The sequence below is a fragment of the Centropristis striata genome, chromosome 19 (assembly GCF_030273125.1).
Source record: "Centropristis striata isolate RG_2023a ecotype Rhode Island chromosome 19, C.striata_1.0, whole genome shotgun sequence".
Classification (NCBI taxonomy): Eukaryota; Metazoa; Chordata; class Actinopteri; order Perciformes; family Serranidae; genus Centropristis; species Centropristis striata.
In genome coordinates, this window is record NC_081535.1 from 20,156,118 (window position 1) to 20,175,313 (window position 19,196).

The window sequence follows — 19,196 nt, forward strand, 5'->3', positions numbered from 1 at the left end:
GAAGACGTATTTGCAGAAAGTAGACAAACATGGAATTCAATAATTTTACAATCCCTCCTATTCAACACATTAGTCAGTACAGTGTGGTGGGATTCATTTATTGTGAAAAATGTTCAAGTAAATGTTGCTGCAATTCTTTAAGTCTCAAATTAATCTGGAAATAAGACATTTATTGACCGTATTTATACATTGCTGTTAGGTTCATGTTCTCCTTGTCCCCTCTGCAGACTGAAATAAACACTTTCTATTACAAGGCACGAGCTTCTGATACAAGAGAGAAGACAAACACTGACATAGAACTGGTGCATTAATTAAAATGTTTATTAAATGTTTGACTGGTCTGATTGAGGACAAATATCTGAGCTGTTAAAATGTGACTTACAGTAGGAGAAGTGAAAAATACATTATTTAGAATCACATAGATAATCATAATATTCAAATATTTAAAAAAAAAATGTCCTGAAAGTTATTGCACATGAACATTAAAAATCATGTTTTGTTGAAGAGTGCAGCTGAATTGACAAACTGAAAGTGGATGTTGTCTTCAGGTATTGCAGTGTGTCATTAACACGGAAACACTGAATATGGCTCATTTTAACTGAGGAGGTAATCAAAGCCGATCTAAGCAGTCTGGTGAAATCCTGATGGACGGGAAATACTTTATCGTGGACGATTTTATTTTCCCTGGCTCCATTTTCTCAAGATGTCCTCTGCTGCGTCCAGGGTGGAGTCCTCCTGTTGGATGAAGACAGTGAGTGTGAGTCACAGAGCGAGACAGGAGGAATTAATTCCAGTTAGTGAGGTAGAATTCACCTTGACGAAACAGAATCGGATGTACTTGTCAAACTCCTTGCTGTGCTCTGGACTGTAGAATGCGGAGACAGGGATTGTTGCTAAACCCTGAAAAAGAAAAAAATAAGAGGCAAATTATGTAGTACTGAATTGCTGGTCCTCCCTGCTAAACCTACAATACACCATGACATCAACATCAAAATTGACTCCCTGTGTCTTGCCCCCACCAGGGTGGTGAGAAACTTAGGTGTGATGATTGATGACCAACTCACCTTTTCCAGTCATGTCGCCTCTGTTGCCCGGTCATGCCTCTTTGCACTTTACAGCATCAGAAAAATCAGACCTTATCTAACTCAACATGCCACTCAACTCTTGACACAAGCTGTCGTCATCTCAAAACTTCATTACTGCAACGCCCTCCTGACAGGCCTGCCAGCCTGCACAGTAAAACTGCTTCAGATGATCCAGAACGCGGTGGTGCTCCTGGTCTACAACCAGACAAAAAGGTCACATGTCACACCGCTGCTCATTGAGCTCCACTGGCTAGCTGTTGCAGCCCGCATCAAATTCCAATCTCTAATGCTCACCTATAAAGTTGTCTCTGGTACTGCACCTAGCTACCAGAACGCCCTGATTCAGGCATATGCTACCTCACGACCGTTGCGCTCTTCCAATGAACGGCGCCTGGCTCTGCCACCCGTTGGTCCAAGGCAATCCAGACTCTTTGCATTTCTTGTTCCCCGTTGGTGGAACCACTACCAGTTCCTACCAGAGCAGGGGCGTCCCTCTCTACCTTTAAAAAAACTCCTGAAGACCCAGCTCTTCAGAGAGCATCTTCTCTCCAAGCACCACACAATAATTCTACTCGTTAAAGAATTGTCACTAGCACTTATTGCTGCACTAATGGCTCTTACTGCACTATACCTTGATCGTTTGCTTTTTTTCTTCCTGTAAGCGTCTGCTAAATGACTAAATGTAAATGTAGTAAAAAGTCAGAAAAATCTGAAGCAAAATATTCTAAATACATCACCAAACAACACAAGTAAATGCTGCACAAAATATTCTTCTTCTCCTCAAAACAAACTACAATACTTGTGTTCTTGCTTTAAAATAAATGGATTTATCCATCTGGAATTAAATGCAGTAAAGTGCTTTATATTTACCTTCTCTTTAGTTAGCCACTTTACAAATCTGAAGTCGCGGGGTTCATCGTCAGTGCTCTGGTCATTGAAGTCCACCTCTGTCAAAAAAAAAGAACTGAATCAGAAATACTCTATTGATTCCCGGGGGGAAATTGCTTTGTTACAATTGCTGCTGTGTAAGAAATATAAATAAGTACGTCTGTAATTGACCATTTGCAAAAGGTCCGCTCCCTTAGTTACTGTTGCTATGCCCGTCAAGCTACCAGGACTGTCAGCAGCCATGGAGAGGACAGGAGCTGTTTTAACAAGTGTTTTTGGAGTAACAACTCTGCAAGGTAGACTGCCCATTGCAGAGTTGTTACAAAGATTAAAATAGTTAGTTGCTACAAAGATTAAAATAACATAGGTTCATAATGTCCTGTTGAGATGTTATCTTCAACATTGATATATACATTACGGGCTGTACATAAACTGTTTTTGCTTTTAGCACTGGTGCTACAGAGGTTGATAGTTTTGTAGCACAATCCACAAAATCTCTATTGTTGGTATGTAACTATAGTTACAAACACCTCATCTAGGCTACACTCTAGAAAACATGTAAAATAAGATGTCACTGGTGCCAAGATGGTAAATCATCCATAGGATAGACTGATGTAGCATGTGCTATAGGCTACATGTGTATTTTTTTTTTTTTATTGTATTGTGAATTATTGTGAAGGACTGAATAAACACGGAACCATACCGGGTGTGTTGATAACGATGGTTGATCACAGTGACATTTATTGGGCTTACACAGAAGCATCCAATTTCCCCTGAAAAATCAGTAGCCCCCATTGTTTAACAGCCAAGAGATAAAAGTGACTGATCCATGAAATTGATAGCGCTAGGCTAATTCACCCGCCTTAGCGTTCAAGCCAACTCCGGTAAACCCGAGGCTAACGTGTCGTACACGGTTAAAATGCTCTAGGGTTTGAAAGTAGTTTCACCCCACTTAATTAATTGGAAACATACCATGGCCATTTATATTAGTAGTAAATGTAAAATTTTGATAGAATGTTAGCAAAAAGCCGGCTGATGTAGGATTCAGTGACGCTAGCTATTAGCAGTGTACAGCCCTGTATTATGTTAAGCTTCTAGCAACATTGCTAGCTAGCGTGCTAATTTTACTTTAGCTTGACTTGGAGCAGACATATGTGTGTCTGATGATCTTTGAGATATTAAACTGGGAGAGGGGTCTCCCACACTGTTTAATCCACAGCCAGCAACGCTCCTCTTTTTTCTGAGTTTTGGAAAAGGGGAAAAAACGACTCCAGCTGCAAAACTCCTGTCATACCTGTCATCAGATTTACAAATCCCTTAAACACACCTTCTCACCTTGTTGCTCAGAGCTCAAAGCTTGACGGACCTTCTTCTCTAGTAACAGTTGCTAAGATATGATTGGAAGAGGAGCGTTTGAGGGAGGAGTTTTGCAAACGTCACTTAAAATAAAGATTAAAAAGTGTGCTACACTAAATATACAATAATATAAACAGAAGTTACAATTACACGGAGCAAATCAAATAATAAAGTTAAAAAATATATATTTTGGATTAATATTTTAATTTCTTTGTTTATTAATTTTCTTTGTATTATTATTTCATTTTATTTGGAAATAAAATATAGCAGAGTATACCTAGGTGTTTTGACAATTTAACATTTTTAAAAGTCACAGTATTTGTAGGATGAAACTCAGTCAGGAAAACTTTCTGTGATCCATTTTTGTGATTTAATTTCATGCAGTGATGGGTGCAGGTGTTTGTCCTTCACTCACTGACAGAGGAGATGTCTGTGATCATAAAGTAGCCTCCCTCTGGCATGATGGGCTGCAGACCCACACTCTCCAGGCACGCAGCCAGCTTCTTCCTCTTCTGGTGCAACATCGCAGGCAGCTGCTGGAAGTAACTCTCTGGAGTCCCAAACACCTCGTACTCTCTCTCAAACCCACGAGCTACTGCCTCCTGTTGACGGTAAGAGGTAATTTCAAGAGGTGGAACTATATGTATGTCCTCTTTGGAGAGATGCTTAAGAAACTGCGTTATATTTCTATAAATGTATCTAAAATACTCAATGTGTTACGTGTTTACCTGAGCAGCTGTAGCACAGTGGTAAACACAGTTCTGATGGATGGTTTTCATGTGTTTGATTAAATTTCCAGAGCTGATGACAAAGCCAACCTGGCAGGAAAAAACAACTCATTAACATAATGCATGGTACAGAAGAATCAATTAGTTAAATAGACAATCAGTGCATTACCTTCCAGCCTGTAGCACTAAAGGTCTTTCCTGCACTGCCGATAGTGACGGTTCGTTCCCACATGCCAGGAAGGCTGGCTGTCAAAATATTGTTATAATTAATAAATGCATAATGCAGCTTTATGCTTTGTGCACAATCTGTAGAACTCTTGCTGTATCTCACCTATCTTAACATGCTTGTTTCCATCATAAGTCAGCCACTCGTACACCTCATCACTGATGCACAGCACGTCATGTTTGATGCACAGATCAGCGATCATCTGGAGCTCTTCAGTCTTGTAAACCTGGAGTGAATATAAGATGTGTGGAAGGTGCTTATGTACACAATACAAGATGCTCTACGCTGGCAGTGTTGCCACAGTTACCTTGAAAAAGTAATCCGATTACTGATTACTCCTTTAAAAAGTAACTTAGTTACTTTACTGATTACTTGATTTTAAAAGTAACTAAGTTAGATTACAAGTTACTTTATTAGTTACATTCAGCAGCTGCCGACAACAACCCCTCGCCGCCTCAACATAAAAATGACAACCAGGCTTCACTTAAAAACAAATACTCTTTTTTAAATAAAAAATAAAATAAAGACAGTCTTTCTTGACTTTACTTAAAAATAAATACTCTCTTTTTTTTTTTAAATAAAAAATAAAATAAAGAAAGTCTTTCTTGACTTTACTTAAAAATAAATACTCTTTTTTAAATAAAAAATAAAATAAAGACAGTCTTTCTTGACTTCACTTAAAAATAAATACTCTTTTTTAAATAAAACATAAAATAAAGACAGTCTTTCTTGACTTCACTTAAAAATACTCTTTTTGTATAAGACTGTATATAACATAAAGACAGTCTTTTCTGACCTGACATATTTAACTAATTCTCTTCTTCTAATCTTTTATAAATAACTTCGTTTACATTAAAACTACATGTCTCTCAGTCGGCGACTTTTCCTAAATATATGTGTTTGATGGTTTCTGAAGCTTACAACTTATATATAATAATATATTAAAATGAAACAAACTCTGAGCATTTATACCCCGGACTGCCAATAGCGATCATATTGACTGCTGCATATAAACGGCAGTTATAGACCACTTTGTCCAGCTGTGCTGTGTGAATCGCAAGAGAGAAAGAGATGAGATACCGGGCGCGTACGGGCAAAAACTGAAGGAGGAGGATCGGATGGTGGCTCAGGTAGCGATGAGGAAACTGTCACTGTAAGCTGCACACCTGTCAGCTGCACACCTGTAAGCAGCTGTGCTCCATGCAGACATTTCTCAAACTTTATGTTGTAGGCTAAGGACAGACTAGATCATGATTGTGTTGGATATAAAGCGCCATATAGTCATCCTTACTGATTGACTTAACGTAGCCTGAAGGTAGTGGGAGTGTCTGTTGTGAGTTTAGGGGGCACGTCAGCCAGAGCTGTAGTGTGTGTGTGAGTGAATGAGTGAGTGAGACTGCTGCCTGCTGAACAGAGGGTCGCAGAAAAAGGATCTGAAGTGCCCGTGTTTCGGCTTCAAAAACCCGCAGAACTGATCCGAAAACAGCCCAATTTTATCCACCCACCCAAATCCATTTTTACCCGCAAAATAGATTGCAAAACCGCCGATCGACGTCGCTCCCCGAGTCGCAAGAAGAAAGCAAATATATCGTTTTACTAAGGAAAATGACAAAAAATAGTAACGCACACAGTGACTTGGATAAGTAACTTTAATCTGATTACTGGTTTGGAAATAGTAACGCGTTAGATTACTCGTTACTGGTCATATTAGAGTAACGCGTTACTAATTAACGCGTTACCGGCATCACTGTACGCTGGTAAATGTCTCACCTTTCCCAGTGGGTTGTTGGGAGTGTTGATGACGACGGCTTTTGTGCGTGGAGTGAATTTGCTGGCGAGCTCGTCGGCAGAAAGAACCCAGTCTGCACTGAACAGGACGGAGCTTCCCTTCTTACATTTAAAACAGAAAAAAAAGGTCCATGTATAGGTTTTTGGAGCACAAACACACAGCAACAAGGGCTAAAGCGTTAAAATTGCTCTTTAACTATTTTTTAAATACATATAAAGCACTCACAGGCCTCAGAGGTACATAAACTGCCTTTCCTCCAACCATCTTCACCATCGGCTGGTAGCAGTCAAAGAACGGCTCGACAATTATCACCTGAAAGACAAATGTCTGTCAGTTCTGTTTCACAGGTTATTAACCACAAAGTTAAAAAGCAGTCTTACACATATTCAGGGTCCCTACATGTCAAATTTTTAAAAAAGAAGCTTTTTTTAAGCTTTTCCAGCACCTTACAGATGTGGTAAATTACATATTTGTATACAGTACATACAGTTTGTACTGTGTAGTGACTATTTAACTTCTACATTAGATTAAAGTAGATGTTATTGTGCTATATCCAACAAAATGATCTTTTGCGGTACCATTCTACATTTCAAAATGTGTCATCTGTTATAGAAACCAAAATCTGAAGTAGTCGTGAGCACTTAAATAAAAATCCAAGTGCTCGTTTAAACCTTGAAAACAACACAATAAAATGAAATTGTGTTTTTAAGGATTTCCGGCACCTGTAAGAAACCTTCATATTGTTTATCCAAATAAAAACAACTTCAACTCTTGATATTTTTAACCTTTTAACATTAACAAGTTTCTTCACAGAGTAAACCACACACTCTATATTCAAACTTAAATATGTTAATTCTGATGGGTTTTCTATTGTAATTATGTTTTCCTAATTGCTGCTGCATTGTTCAACATTTTGACTTGAGTGCCTGATTTCCGACCTCATCTCCTTCATCGATCAGAGCTTGAAATGCACAGAAGAGAGCCTGATAAGCTCCAACTGTGACCAGGATGTCTTCAAGAGGATCAATCTCATGTCCCACAATCCTACTGAAGAATTTAGCCAGACTTTTTACAAGAGCAGGGTGGCCCTGAGGACAGAAAGCACAAGTAAACAGAAGGTTGATAAGTAAACAGGTTGATCTCACTGTTCTGGAATAATGTGTTTCTCTAATACCTGGTAAAAATTAAACTTAAGCATACTTTTGTGACGTAAAGATATTCCTAAATGTGTGTTTCCACTCACAAAGGCTCTGGTATACTGGTGCATCTGGGGTCCTCCACTCACAGCTTCACAAAAAGCCTCCTGGACAAATTTGGGAGGGGAGAAGTCTGGAAATCCCTGTCCCAGGTTCACTGCTTTGTAGTCTGCTGCCAGCTGCGTGAACTCAACCCTGTGGGCGCAAAACTGATCAAACACATCTCACTGCAGTGATGCAACTGTGGTTGAAAAAAACACATCACACATCCTTTAATATAGATATTCATTCATTAACCGCTTATCCGCACTCGGGTCACGGTCCCAATCCCAGCTGACATTGGGCGAGTGGCGGGATACACCCTGGACAGGTCGCCAGACAAATACATACAGACAATCATGCTCTCTTCACACATACGGGAACCCACGCTGACACGGGGAGAACATGCAAACTCCACACAGAGAGCCGCAGGTGGGAGGCGAACCAGCAACCCTCTTGCTGTGAGGCAAGAGTGCTAACCACTACACCATCTGGAGCTTAAAAAATACCCCAAAATGTTCTCTGATTTACTCTCTTGCATGATTTACCCTAATGGAAACACTCCTTAATTTTAGCTGTAAGCCTAGTACATGATGTTCCAGGCAAAGGTTCTTAGCTGAAGGTAATTATTTGCCTCACCTTTCTTAACATTGGGAAAGTGGACAGGACACAGAAAGGGGAGGTGAAAAGTTACTGTGGGAGACATTTAAGGCCTACTTAAGGTTTTATTATCATTCCAAGCCTCAAAGAGGAACAGTCAAAGCTAGAAAAGGAAATACATAGGCTTGATATGGAAAATTCACAATGCCCCACAAAAGATAAATTAAACCAAATTCGAACGCTCAAATACAAACTTAATAAAATACTTTCAACCAAGATTAGTAAAGCCTTTATGTTGACAAAGCGGCAATACTTTGAGTTTAGCGATAAACTGCATAAATTATTGGCTTGGCAACTGCATAATCTAGTGAGTGAACATGTGATCCACAGAATTAAATCAGGCACTGGGGAGCCAATAACTTCACATGAAGCTATAAATGAGAGATTTAAGCAATATTATGAGACTTTATATGGCTCTCTAATGAATGCAACTCCAGGCGATATGCAAACATTCCTGGACAAATGTAAACTCCAAACTTTGACCAGGCAGACCGTGACTTCCTGGGAGCTGATATTACATCTGGGGAAATTTCAGAAAAAATAAAATATCTTAAAATCTGTAAAACTCCAGGACCGGATGGCTTCGGTAATGAATTCTATAAGAAATTTAACGTATTGCTTATGTCCTACTTCAAGAGAATGTATGGACAGCTGTTTATCAGTGGAGTACTTCCACATACATTGAATGAGGCGACTATCACTTTAATCCCAAAATAAGGGAAGGATCCAGAGGAGGTTGGATTACAGACCTATACCTCTGTTAAACATTGATCAAAAAATTCTTACAAAAACTGTTTGTTCTATTTTTGTTTTTTCCTTCTATTTTTTAATGTATTCATTTGGAAAAACAAAAAGGAGAAAGATTAACAAATTGCTTGATGGATGTATGAAAGATTTAATACAGATATTTGAGACAAAAGAAATAGAACATCCTTCTTTGAAGCAATGTCTTGGAACTGCGATCATAACCAATGGATAAAACTTGATCCGTAATGGGAGGTTACGATGGATGACACAACGCCAGGATAGAAGAATTGGTTTGACATCAGAAGGGCTTTTTTTTGTCTTCCTTCAATTTTTCCTTGCCTGCTGTGTCATGTCTTTGTTTTTCTTTGTGTGAAAAAAAGAAATAATATCAGTTTAAAGAATATATATGTGATATGACAGCATTACACTATCATATAATAACTTTTTATTAAAAAAACTTTTTTTTAAACTTATGTTGCATTTAAGTATACATTTCTTATATTAATTATTTGCAAAACAACTGTTGTATTGATTACTGTCACATTGCCTTTTAAAAGGCTACTTTTATAACTCTTTACACCATTGTATATATATTTATACTTATCAACTTATCATAATGCACATAGATTTACTAGCTTCATTTCTGTTTACATTCTGTTTATGCATTTGCAATACTACTATTTATAATATACGGTTTGCTTATTTATATTATTTATGTTTATTATTATTATTACTATATTTTACCCTCAGTTTCTGTTTAGAATCTCGTTTATTTTTTTAAACTTTTTTTTCTATACATATAAAATCAGCGTTGTCAGAGGAAGCCTGAGGCTATTAATGCTTCTCTGTAACTTACCAGGAAAAATATAAAATTTGATCAAAAAGATTTGGTCGCAGGTTGTGCATCACGTGATCATAAGACATCATTGGGTTCATTCTCTGTCAATCCGAGCAGAAACTTGTAAAAGTTAAAGACTTACCACACGTTTTTATCGACGCCATCAGTTCTGCGTGAATGAAGCTGTCGTGACATAATTATCTGAAATAAAAGCACATTTTTATGTACGCCATATTATGCCATAAATCAGTGTCTCTCCAGTTTTAGCGCAGCTGTACCCACCTTGTGAATATTTATAATTGAACTGCAAGGACTTAACACGTTAGCGGCAAGCTTCCTGATTAATCTCATTAGCAACAATCTACAAATATTCCCTTAAGTGTTGTTTTACCCGACCTGTCACCGCTGTGGTTGTTAATTGAAAGTAAATAACTTACGAGTAAGCCGGAGAAGACAAGCGGTCGCACCTCCCCTTTTAATTCCTTGTTTTCATTCTACTTCCGGAAGAGCAGCAAGCAAAGAGGGTAGAAGGAGGAAAAGACGCTGGGTACAGCACATGCATTTTAACTGGAGCGGCGCCAGAAATAAAAACATGCTTTTCGGCCAGGTGCACATTAGATACGCTTGGCTTGACAGAACCAAGGTGTTTTATGATCGTGCACCACCTTTTTAACCTTTGGCAGGTGCAGGCCAGATTTAAATGCGCATGTGCTTTATCTCGTCTTCTCCTCCTTCTACTCTCCTTTTGCAGTAGCCAGGAGGGATGTAACTCTCGTTCAATGAGTAAATGGCGAAGTACCGCCTCTTTCTAGCGGACCCCGCTAAAAAAAAGTTTTATAAATACAATATTTCGCTAAAATAATTATCAAATTGGTTCAGTTTGAAGCACAGCAGAGAAATAATTATCAGACAACAGCTTATCCTACACATGTATTACTGAACAATGATTATAATCACTTTTATTTATCATAGACTGTATATAGGACCTTTAAACCTAAAGTGCTTTGACAAAGTCATTTAATATTACTACTACTCTTGGGAAAAATAACTTTGTATTTCCTTTTTTATCCTAATACTTTCCTATATTTAAAACAAATGTGTTTCATTTATTTAATACCTTTTTATCTTGCATGTTTTTCGCATTGAATTTTACCATGTGCCAAAGGTCTCTGTGGCTGTATTGGTGTAATATTCTAGATGGATTTTTGACCAATTTGATCCATTCTCGAAATTAACAAAAAAAACTGCTGCAACAACTTATGGGATATAGTTGAGCATGGAAATGGACATACATCAATATTCTGAACCCTTATATACTTTAATAGGTTTAATTAATTGATTCATTTGTATGACAATTTTTTTATGACTACAACTTGACATAGTGGCAATGCCTGTCCTAAAAAATGCAATATTTAATTAAACTGACCTAGGTCACCACATACCTTTGTCTGAAATTGCTCTTATTTTGTGTACTGCCCTATTAACTCACTTCTATCTTTGTACTGTAGTAAATAAAAAATTTCCCCTCTGGGGATCAGTGAAGACATTTTTTTTTGACTGAAAGCAAATAAGTTTAGTCTAGCATATTAAGCACTTACACATACCCAACAGGTGTGATATTTGCTAAAAAAAAAAATACAGCAGATCGCAATTCATGTTCATCATCATGGGGTATCACATTTTATTGAAATATAATGTTGATCTTTGACAGCAGTAGCACTTAAACATAGTGTAAATAAATGATACTGCCGTAAAAAAGAGACTGATTTGCATATTTAAACGCCATCTTCATTGTCTTATCCTAAACTATTGAATTACACACACTTTGCTCTAAACTTTTGCTTTTTTCAAGTCCTCAGGCAGTACTCTGCCTCTCTTCCGCGCCCTGTCCTTCTTCTTCTCTGTTTTGACTTGTTTTTGTTTCTGAAGGTTCCTTCGTCTCTTGTCCTGACGTTTCTGCATCTTCTCTACGATGTTCTCGCTGCGCTGGTTCCACTGCTTCTTCCTCTGATCGCGCCGCTTCTCCTTCTTCTTCAGCGATGTGCGCAGCATATCCTCGTCGTCTTTAATTTTGATGCCCTCCGCCTTGTAGAGCATGTTGGTCCACTTCATCTTCTCCTCCATCTCGCGGGCCTTCCCCTCATCTTTCTCCCTCAGCTGATTCAGCTTTGCTTTGCGAGCCTCCACGCGACTGAGCAGCTGCTTGTAGTTCTTCCCCGTCAGTGGCGTGATCTGGCCCTTCATGCTCTGCTTCTTGTTCTTCTTTTTCTGAATCTTGTCTACATATCCTTCTTCCACCATCTCCATCTTGTTGAAGACGATGGCAGTTTCATTTCTTTTGCTTTTGGCCGGGGCCAGCTCCGCTTCCTGTTTTATCTCCGGCTGCTGCTCTACTTGTCCACTTTCTTCAGCCAGTTTCTTCAATCGAAACTCTTTCCTCTTCCTCTTCTTGCGCTCCCGTTCCAACTTTCGTTTTGCTCGTTTTGCCTGGACTGCCTCTGATGCTGCATCCTGAGGGGCTCCCTGATGAAAGTGTAACATGTTAGTCTCATTATGCTCAAACAGAAATAAAACACGAGCATGCATATACTTATTAATGAACTCAAACACGACTTGCTCCCCAAGGACAAGGATAAGCATCTGATTTAACGTTCAAATGCAATCTTTTAAGCAAATACTGACTTGTTTGCTGGTTTAAATGACATGGTTCTGGTTGAATTTACCCAAAAAATAAACAGCTTGCACAAACCACATTATGTTAAAGATTTTTAATTTTGCTCTCCTCACTGCAACTGGGAAGCCATGAAAGACTCAGCTGAGACCAACAACTACGTGACAAAAATTCTGTAAATCTTAGAACTAGAGGCTGTTTTACACAGAGCAGAGAGGAGAGGACAGAAGAGGTAACTAGTAGTTGTAAAAATGTAAACAGTTCAATTTGTGTAGAATGTGGAGACCCTATTTAATTTTCCAAATATTGGTAACATTGATTAAATGTTGTACGGTTTGTATAATTCAATTTTACTCCAATTTAAAAAAAGAAAAGAAAAAGAAATTCAACTTCAGTCTAAAAAATAATAATCATTTTTTAATTATTTTATTTTAATTATTTTATTGCACAAAAGACATTATTGAGTTCTTCCTAATTGTAGCTAGGATTGTGCTTATTCCCTCAAGGTGCAGCACTTGCATGTTGCAGTGTGAAATGAGGCTACAGTGAGTAAAATGTGACAAAAACAAAATTTTTTGAAAAAGGCCCTGAAACTGCTTGGGGTTTCAAAGGGTTAAATACTACATACCTGCCCTCTGGACTCCTCAATCTTTTCATGAAGTCTCTTGCGAAGCACATCAACTGTGGAGAAGTTGGATACTACTTTTCCTCCTTAAAAAAAAGAGAAAAGAAACTGTGACTGTAGGAAACACCAACAGTTTGTAGTATTAGGAACAGGCCGAGTAATGGTAACACTTATTATTATTATACCTTTAGGTGTCTGAGCTGTTGATCCGTTTATGCTCGGAGTTTTGGACGAGTTCAGTTTGGCTGAGGCCGGGCCTTTCTGTGCTGCAGCAGCAGAGGGTGAAGGCTTTTGTTGGGATTTAGGAGTAGGAGTCTTCTCATTGGGGCCCTTTTCTTTAAAAACCTTCTTTTTACACTTTTTCTTCTTCTGTGGTGGACCAGCATCATTTTTACCCTTGAAATAAACTACAAACAAACACAGGCAGACAAAAAACATATTACTGATCACATTATATATAACTTCTTTTTTTCTGCAGTTGTTATACCAGCAACCAGACTCGGAACTTAAATATGCTCAGACATTGGCGTTTAAATGAAAGAAAACGAAGAGTCAGAAAATCACATGCAGATCTTAATGTTTCTGTGACTAATAGTAATCATATTTCCTCATTTTCCTCATAAATTCCTCATTGTGGGAGTTACTTCCCTCAGAAACTGATGATTATGTCACACAAACTAGTTTGTTACAAGCATATGCAAGCCTTTATAATTTGGAGGTTTGAGTATACAAAAATCAGTTAGAAATTGTCGAACTGGTGATGTTTTTTACCCATATTCTCCTATTTCAGACTGCAGCTTATGATTATTTTCAATATCAACCAATCTGTTTTGTTTTTAATGAATCCAGCAATTCCTAACCTTTACCTGTAGTGATTAAAATTAAGCAAAATCTTGAAAAAATTCACAATTTCTTGGAGCACAATGCCTTCAGTTGTGAATAGCATAGATCCAAAACCCCAAAAGGTTTAGTTTATATCAATAAAACCAGAGGACAGCAGCAAGTATCTTGGTCATTTTTACATATGACCAAGATATTTTATTGAATAGAAAAACAGTTTTAGGCAGTTCGATTGATTACTCTTCCCTTTTTTCAGTGGTGGAAGAAGTATTCATATATTTTAATTTAGTAAATGCAGCATTAATATGTAAAAATACTACAAGTAAAATCCTGTACTGAAAATCTTACTCAAATAAAAGAACAAAAGTCTTATCATCAAAATATACTTACAGTACCAAAAATAAAAGTACTTACTATGCAGAATAATACACAAATAACAATACACTGTTTTTTATTAGATGATTTATATTTTGTGTTAATAATCTAAATCTGCAATAAGTAGGTAAGTAACTAAGGTTTTCAAAATAAAAGTACAGTAAAATTCGGCTGCTATACTTCACATTCGAATTTAGTGGAGTAAAAGCAGAAAAAAGCATTAGGTAAAGTACCTCAGAACTGTACTATCGTACTTGAGTAATTGTACTTCGTTACTTTTGTTTTGAATATAATCAGAACGTCAGAAAAAGGCTGTTTTAAAAAAAAAACTTTAGCGCCTCCTTTGGTCAACAGCAGCAATAACCACATGTTTCATTACACCTATTCCGTTTTTAGCACGTTTCTACAACCATTAACACATAAACTGTAGAAGTACACATAATGTTTGAAGTTACAGCACAGAGAAATGTATTCAGAGCAGAATGTAAACAAGCTAACATAGTGAGCTAACATTACCAAACGGTTTCTTCTTCTTTGGTTCCTGCTCTCGTTGAATCACTTTACTTGCTAGTTTCTGGATGTACGAGTCTCTAGAGGCGAGATCCATGTCGACAAATAAACCGAGTTGCAGTCTTTTAAAGCAGCTAAAACAGACACATAAACGTCAGGAGTTTACTGATAGGAAACATCAACATATTTCTGCACACACGTGGGTGACATGACGGGGCGGAGCGATCACCGAACCGGAAGTAGTAACAGCAGAAGAAGTCCCTCTCCTGATCTGTTATGTAGCTGTTGTGGAGTCGGTTATCACACATTTTTAACCTTCTTTCATTGATGTTGTGACTGAACATGGCTTCTTTGAAATCAGCGCTGGTTTATTCCAGCAGGGTGCTAACGTCACTAAAAAAACAGGTGAGTTATTGGTTTTATAGTTCCGTTTTTACACCTAAAACTTCACTGAGGGTTGTGAAAGTCACTTTTCAGTGGTTGCAGATTTCTGAGAGCATTGTGTCTGAATTTAATTTATTCTTGTCTCCTTTGCCTATTATTTTGGCTCAACATCATTTACTTTTATGTTATTTTGTTACTTGCTTATTTTGCTTTTTTTCTAGGTTTAACAATAACTAGCTTGTTATTTCCTGTAGGTAACTATGTTTATTTATACAAAATGTAAGTTTTTATTGGATATGTGATTGTGTTTTGGGGGTAGAAATCCTACTTTTTTCACTTTATGTAACTTATATGTGTTATAAGTTGATTTAAATTAATAAATAATAATTTTGGAGCTGTTTTCCTGTTATGCAGACACATGTCATTTACATCAAGAGGACTCTCATCCTGCCCAGACTGCCACTCTTCAAACGTGCAGAAGGTATTTTACATTAATGATGGCACCGAACTCAAGTTTCCACTTTGCACTTTCTTTTTAATAACTCAGAAATACACAGAAATAAAATATCATAGTATTGTAGACAAAACAAAGAAACTACCAGGTGGATTTTAATTAAGACGAATAAATGTAATAAATTATCTGTGTCATTATTATTATTATTACAATTTGTTAACAGAAGATGTCTTTTAAGAAAGTAGAAATTGAACCAAGTAACACAATCATTAGATTTTCAAGGTCAAATTGTCTTTAGGTTATTGAAAATTATGTGTAAAAAGTAGCATTTATATACAGTATGATATATAAATTTTTCACTGTTTCAGCTGAGCTTTACAAAATAAACAATTTAAACCAATAGCAGGTTTAAATTCTGTCATGTATTGCTTAACTGATTAGCATTAATAATCTTGGACTGCACTTCTCTTCTCATATTCATGAGTAAAAATGTTTGAGGGTAATATCCACATAGTCTTCCTGTGCACATCTTTACATCTACTGCACTGTCTTCACTTCCTTTCTGTGTACTGTGTTTTCTAGGCAGGTTCGTTACTTTCGGGAAACAGTTGAGCTCAACAGCAGCCGGAGCGGAGAAAGGAGAGGACTCCTTCCTCAAATGGTTCCTGCTGCTCATTCCTGTAACCACCTTTGGCCTCGGGACATGGCAGGTACAGCTGGTCTCCTACATGCTGTCACAATTTAAAAAAAAACACTGATATTTCTTTGGTTTTGTTATTGTTGGATGAATTCAGATTCTTTTGTTTCCTTGAAGGTGAAACGGCGTCAGTGGAAATTGCAGCTGATTAATGAGCTGACGAGACTCACAACTGCAGAACCCATTCCTCTTCCACTGGAGTGAGTACATGCTAGATGTAGTTAATTTTTTATATAACCAATAACAAATTCAACACACCTTTCACAAGTCAGAAAACATAAACTTGTTAAGTCAGTCCAACCCCCCAAAATTTTCAGTTGAAACAGAGAAAGGCAAATAAAAAAATCTCTGTTTTGGAGGCATTCCTTTTATTTTTGCATGTAAATTTACTTTACTGATGAATTAATTGTTACAGTAGTTGGCATTTATTTTTCTGTTAATTGACGAATCAATTAGTCTTCTAATCGTTGCAGCTATAGTACTATTTAAATATGTCAGCTACAAAATAATAATCAATGCGATGGTCAAAGATTCTAGCTGCACATGGCTCAAATAATGAAATGCATGCAATCCTCTTGAGATGTAAAATGGCATTAATTCATGTTTTGTCCTTGATAAAACTTCAGTAACTTAATGACGATAAATCCTCCTCTTCCAACTGAAGGTACCACTTGTCTACCCCCCCCCAAAAAATCTTTATCTATGTTATTGATTAATGTGCAGATTTGTAATTTGTCTCCCTGTATCTTAGCCCTCATGAGCTGAATACCCTGGAGTACAGACGTGTGAAAGTGCGTGGAAGCTACGACCACTCACAGGAACTGTACATCCTGCCCCGCTCACCGGTCGACCCAGAGAAGGAGGCCAGAGAGGCAGGACGGCTGTCCTCCAGCGGAGAGACCGGTGCAAATGTCATCACTCCATTCCACTGCACCGACCTCGGGTAAGACAACAGATAAAACACCCTGCAGATAAAATAATAACTGCATCTAACATCCAACAGTCACTGATCTTTGCTACTTTCTCCTGCAGCATCACAATCCTGGTGAACAGAGGATACGTTCCGAGGCAGAAGATCAGACCAGAGACCAGGATGAAGGGACAGGTTGGTATTACAGATGTTGTGACAGATCACCAATTTAACATTGCATTTCTGAGGCAGCGTCGGGGAAAAAAAACTGTTGCAGCATGATAGGGTTGGGCAAAACAAATCTTTTATCCTGATATAGGTCACTTCATACCTCAACAAGGATATGTCTATCATGATTTTGCCTATTTTTTTATACAGGTGCATCTCAATAAATTAGAATATCAAGGAAACGTCCATTTCCAGTAGTTCAAGTCAAATAGCCCCAACCAAGTATTGAGTCATATAGATGGGCATACTTTTCAGAGGCCAACATTTCCATATTAAACATACTCTTTAAAATTGGTCTTGTGTAATATTCACTTTTTTTTTTAAGACACTGACTATTAGGTCTTCATTAAATGTAAACCATAATCATTATAATTAGAAGAAATTAAATAAATTAAGACATGAAATGCTTTATTCTGGGTGTAATGGATCTATATAATGTGTTATTTCCACGTTTTGAATTGAATTACTGACATAAATAAACTTTTCTATGATATTCTAATTTTTGGAGATGCACCTGTATTTTCATGTCAGTAAACAACACACTGGTTCGCTCAAACCTTGCTCCCAAATGCAAGGATCAGAATGGAAAGCATTGTCCAGATTATGTAGATATAGCCGTAACATCACTTGGTTGCCATTTTTTCAACACCATGATAGCAACAATGCAGAAAAATATAATTGTAACAATACATTTGTTCATATCGGCCAGCCCTAAGCTGCACAGTAAGCTTCTTGTTTCATTATTTCCTAACAGCGCTTTCAGACTGAGCAAATTGTAATGCTGCTTCTGTGCAGGTGGAGGATGAGATGGAGGTGGTCGGGGTGGTTCGGCTGACGGAGATCCGCAAACCATTTGTACCAAACAACGACGTGGAGAGAAACCGCTGGCATTACCGCGACCTGGAGGCCATGGGTAGAGTCACTGGTGCTGAGCCCATCTTCATTGATGCAGACTACGGTAAGTTATCATGAACTACAAAGTCAATGATGCCCTTTGACTTCACTTCATAATAGTGATTATCAGAATAAATCTACTACTGGCTTATACACTTGTTAGTATGGTTATTGCCATACAGTTGTGCAGAAAACAACTCCATGAATAAAGATAATGTCTGTTTTTATATCATGCAGGGAGCACAATTCCTGGTGGACCAGTCGGTGGACAGACCAGAGTCACACTGAGGAATGAACACATGCAGTACATAATAACATGGTAGGTGGAGGAAACTGAACTTGTCTCTAAAGCTGCCTGGATGCTGTTGGACTGTTAACAGACTTAAATATTTACTGAATTTTGCCTCTTTTTCCTCTCAGGTATGGCTTGTGTGCAGCGACCTCCTACATGTGGTATGCAAAGTTCATCAAGAAGATTAGACTGTGATACAGTTATGCTTTACAGGCAAATACTTTGTAAACAACCTTCTTGGATGTGTGCCGCATACACATGCTGACAAATATGTAAATAGTTGTGAATTATTCTCTGGAAATTGTTGGAGAATAAATATAAATTAAATTAGCTTCTGCTTTTTTCTGTCTTTACATACACGTTGCCCATTAGTTTTCTATGAGAGAAATACTCTTGAAAATAAGTGCTCAGCACAACACCTAAATGTGAGCAATTTGGTTAATGAAGTGAACAGAAGAGAAAAGAGCTGCAGGAACAACGTGTACACCAGTACAGACTGTTAGGGGAAACTTCCAGGCCCAGTTCCCTCTAGCTAAAGGACCCAACTTGGCATATTGAGACACCACTCTTCAGCTTCTGTACAGAATGTTGACATTCTAAAATTTCACCATGTGACCACGGGAGATGGAGTCAAAGAAGCAATTGCTGGATGTGGGACATGCCCATTCAATCATGGAGAAAAATTAAATTTGTATTCACAAAATCACTTTTAACTATTTTTAAAAAGAATTATGGCCTTGATTTTCCCCTCAAACTTTCATGAA

At 37.7% G+C, this 19,196-nt stretch overlaps 3 protein-coding genes across 6 annotated transcripts; 1 reads left to right on the forward strand and 2 right to left on the reverse strand.

The window, feature by feature from the left end:
* Positions 1 to 300: 300 nt before the first annotated feature.
* Positions 301 to 10,271, reverse strand: LOC131992101 (kynurenine--oxoglutarate transaminase 1-like). Of its 4 annotated transcripts, none has more exons than XM_059357511.1 (13): positions 9,990 to 10,271; positions 9,695 to 9,753; positions 7,316 to 7,463; positions 7,011 to 7,160; positions 6,298 to 6,384; positions 6,054 to 6,173; positions 4,389 to 4,509; positions 4,227 to 4,303; positions 4,058 to 4,147; positions 3,745 to 3,931; positions 1,956 to 2,032; positions 814 to 900; positions 301 to 735 (listed from the first exon to the last, which is right to left on the reverse strand). In XM_059357511.1, the coding sequence occupies exons 2-13, from the start codon at positions 9,745 to 9,747 to the stop codon at positions 676 to 678; spliced, it is 1,257 nt and encodes a 418-aa protein (XP_059213494.1). In that variant the 5' UTR covers positions 9,748 to 9,753; positions 9,990 to 10,271; the 3' UTR covers positions 301 to 675. The 4 variants fall into 4 exon arrangements, with proteins under 4 accessions (XP_059213494.1, XP_059213493.1, XP_059213492.1 ...); XM_059357510.1 differs by lacking the exon at positions 9,990 to 10,271 and adding an exon at positions 9,835 to 9,942 and having other exon boundaries at positions 6,054 to 6,170; XM_059357509.1 differs by lacking the exon at positions 9,990 to 10,271 and adding an exon at positions 9,835 to 9,942.
* Positions 10,272 to 11,104: 833 nt separating this feature from the next.
* Positions 11,105 to 14,818, reverse strand: surf6 (surfeit 6). Its single transcript, XM_059358612.1, has 4 exons — positions 14,580 to 14,818; positions 13,034 to 13,255; positions 12,852 to 12,934; positions 11,105 to 12,075 (listed from the first exon to the last, which is right to left on the reverse strand). Exons 1-4 carry the CDS (start codon positions 14,668 to 14,670, stop codon positions 11,383 to 11,385), a joined length of 1,089 nt encoding a protein of 362 aa, XP_059214595.1. The 5' UTR covers positions 14,671 to 14,818; the 3' UTR covers positions 11,105 to 11,382.
* Positions 14,790 to 18,763, forward strand: LOC131992902 (surfeit locus protein 1). The gene is made up of 9 exons (XM_059358613.1): positions 14,790 to 14,978; positions 15,372 to 15,438; positions 15,994 to 16,121; positions 16,226 to 16,308; positions 16,860 to 17,051; positions 17,141 to 17,213; positions 18,042 to 18,204; positions 18,378 to 18,459; positions 18,561 to 18,763. The coding sequence occupies exons 1-9, from the start codon at positions 14,916 to 14,918 to the stop codon at positions 18,625 to 18,627; spliced, it is 918 nt and encodes a 305-aa protein (XP_059214596.1). The 5' UTR covers positions 14,790 to 14,915; the 3' UTR covers positions 18,628 to 18,763.
* The last annotated feature ends 433 nt before the right edge of the window (positions 18,764 to 19,196 follow it).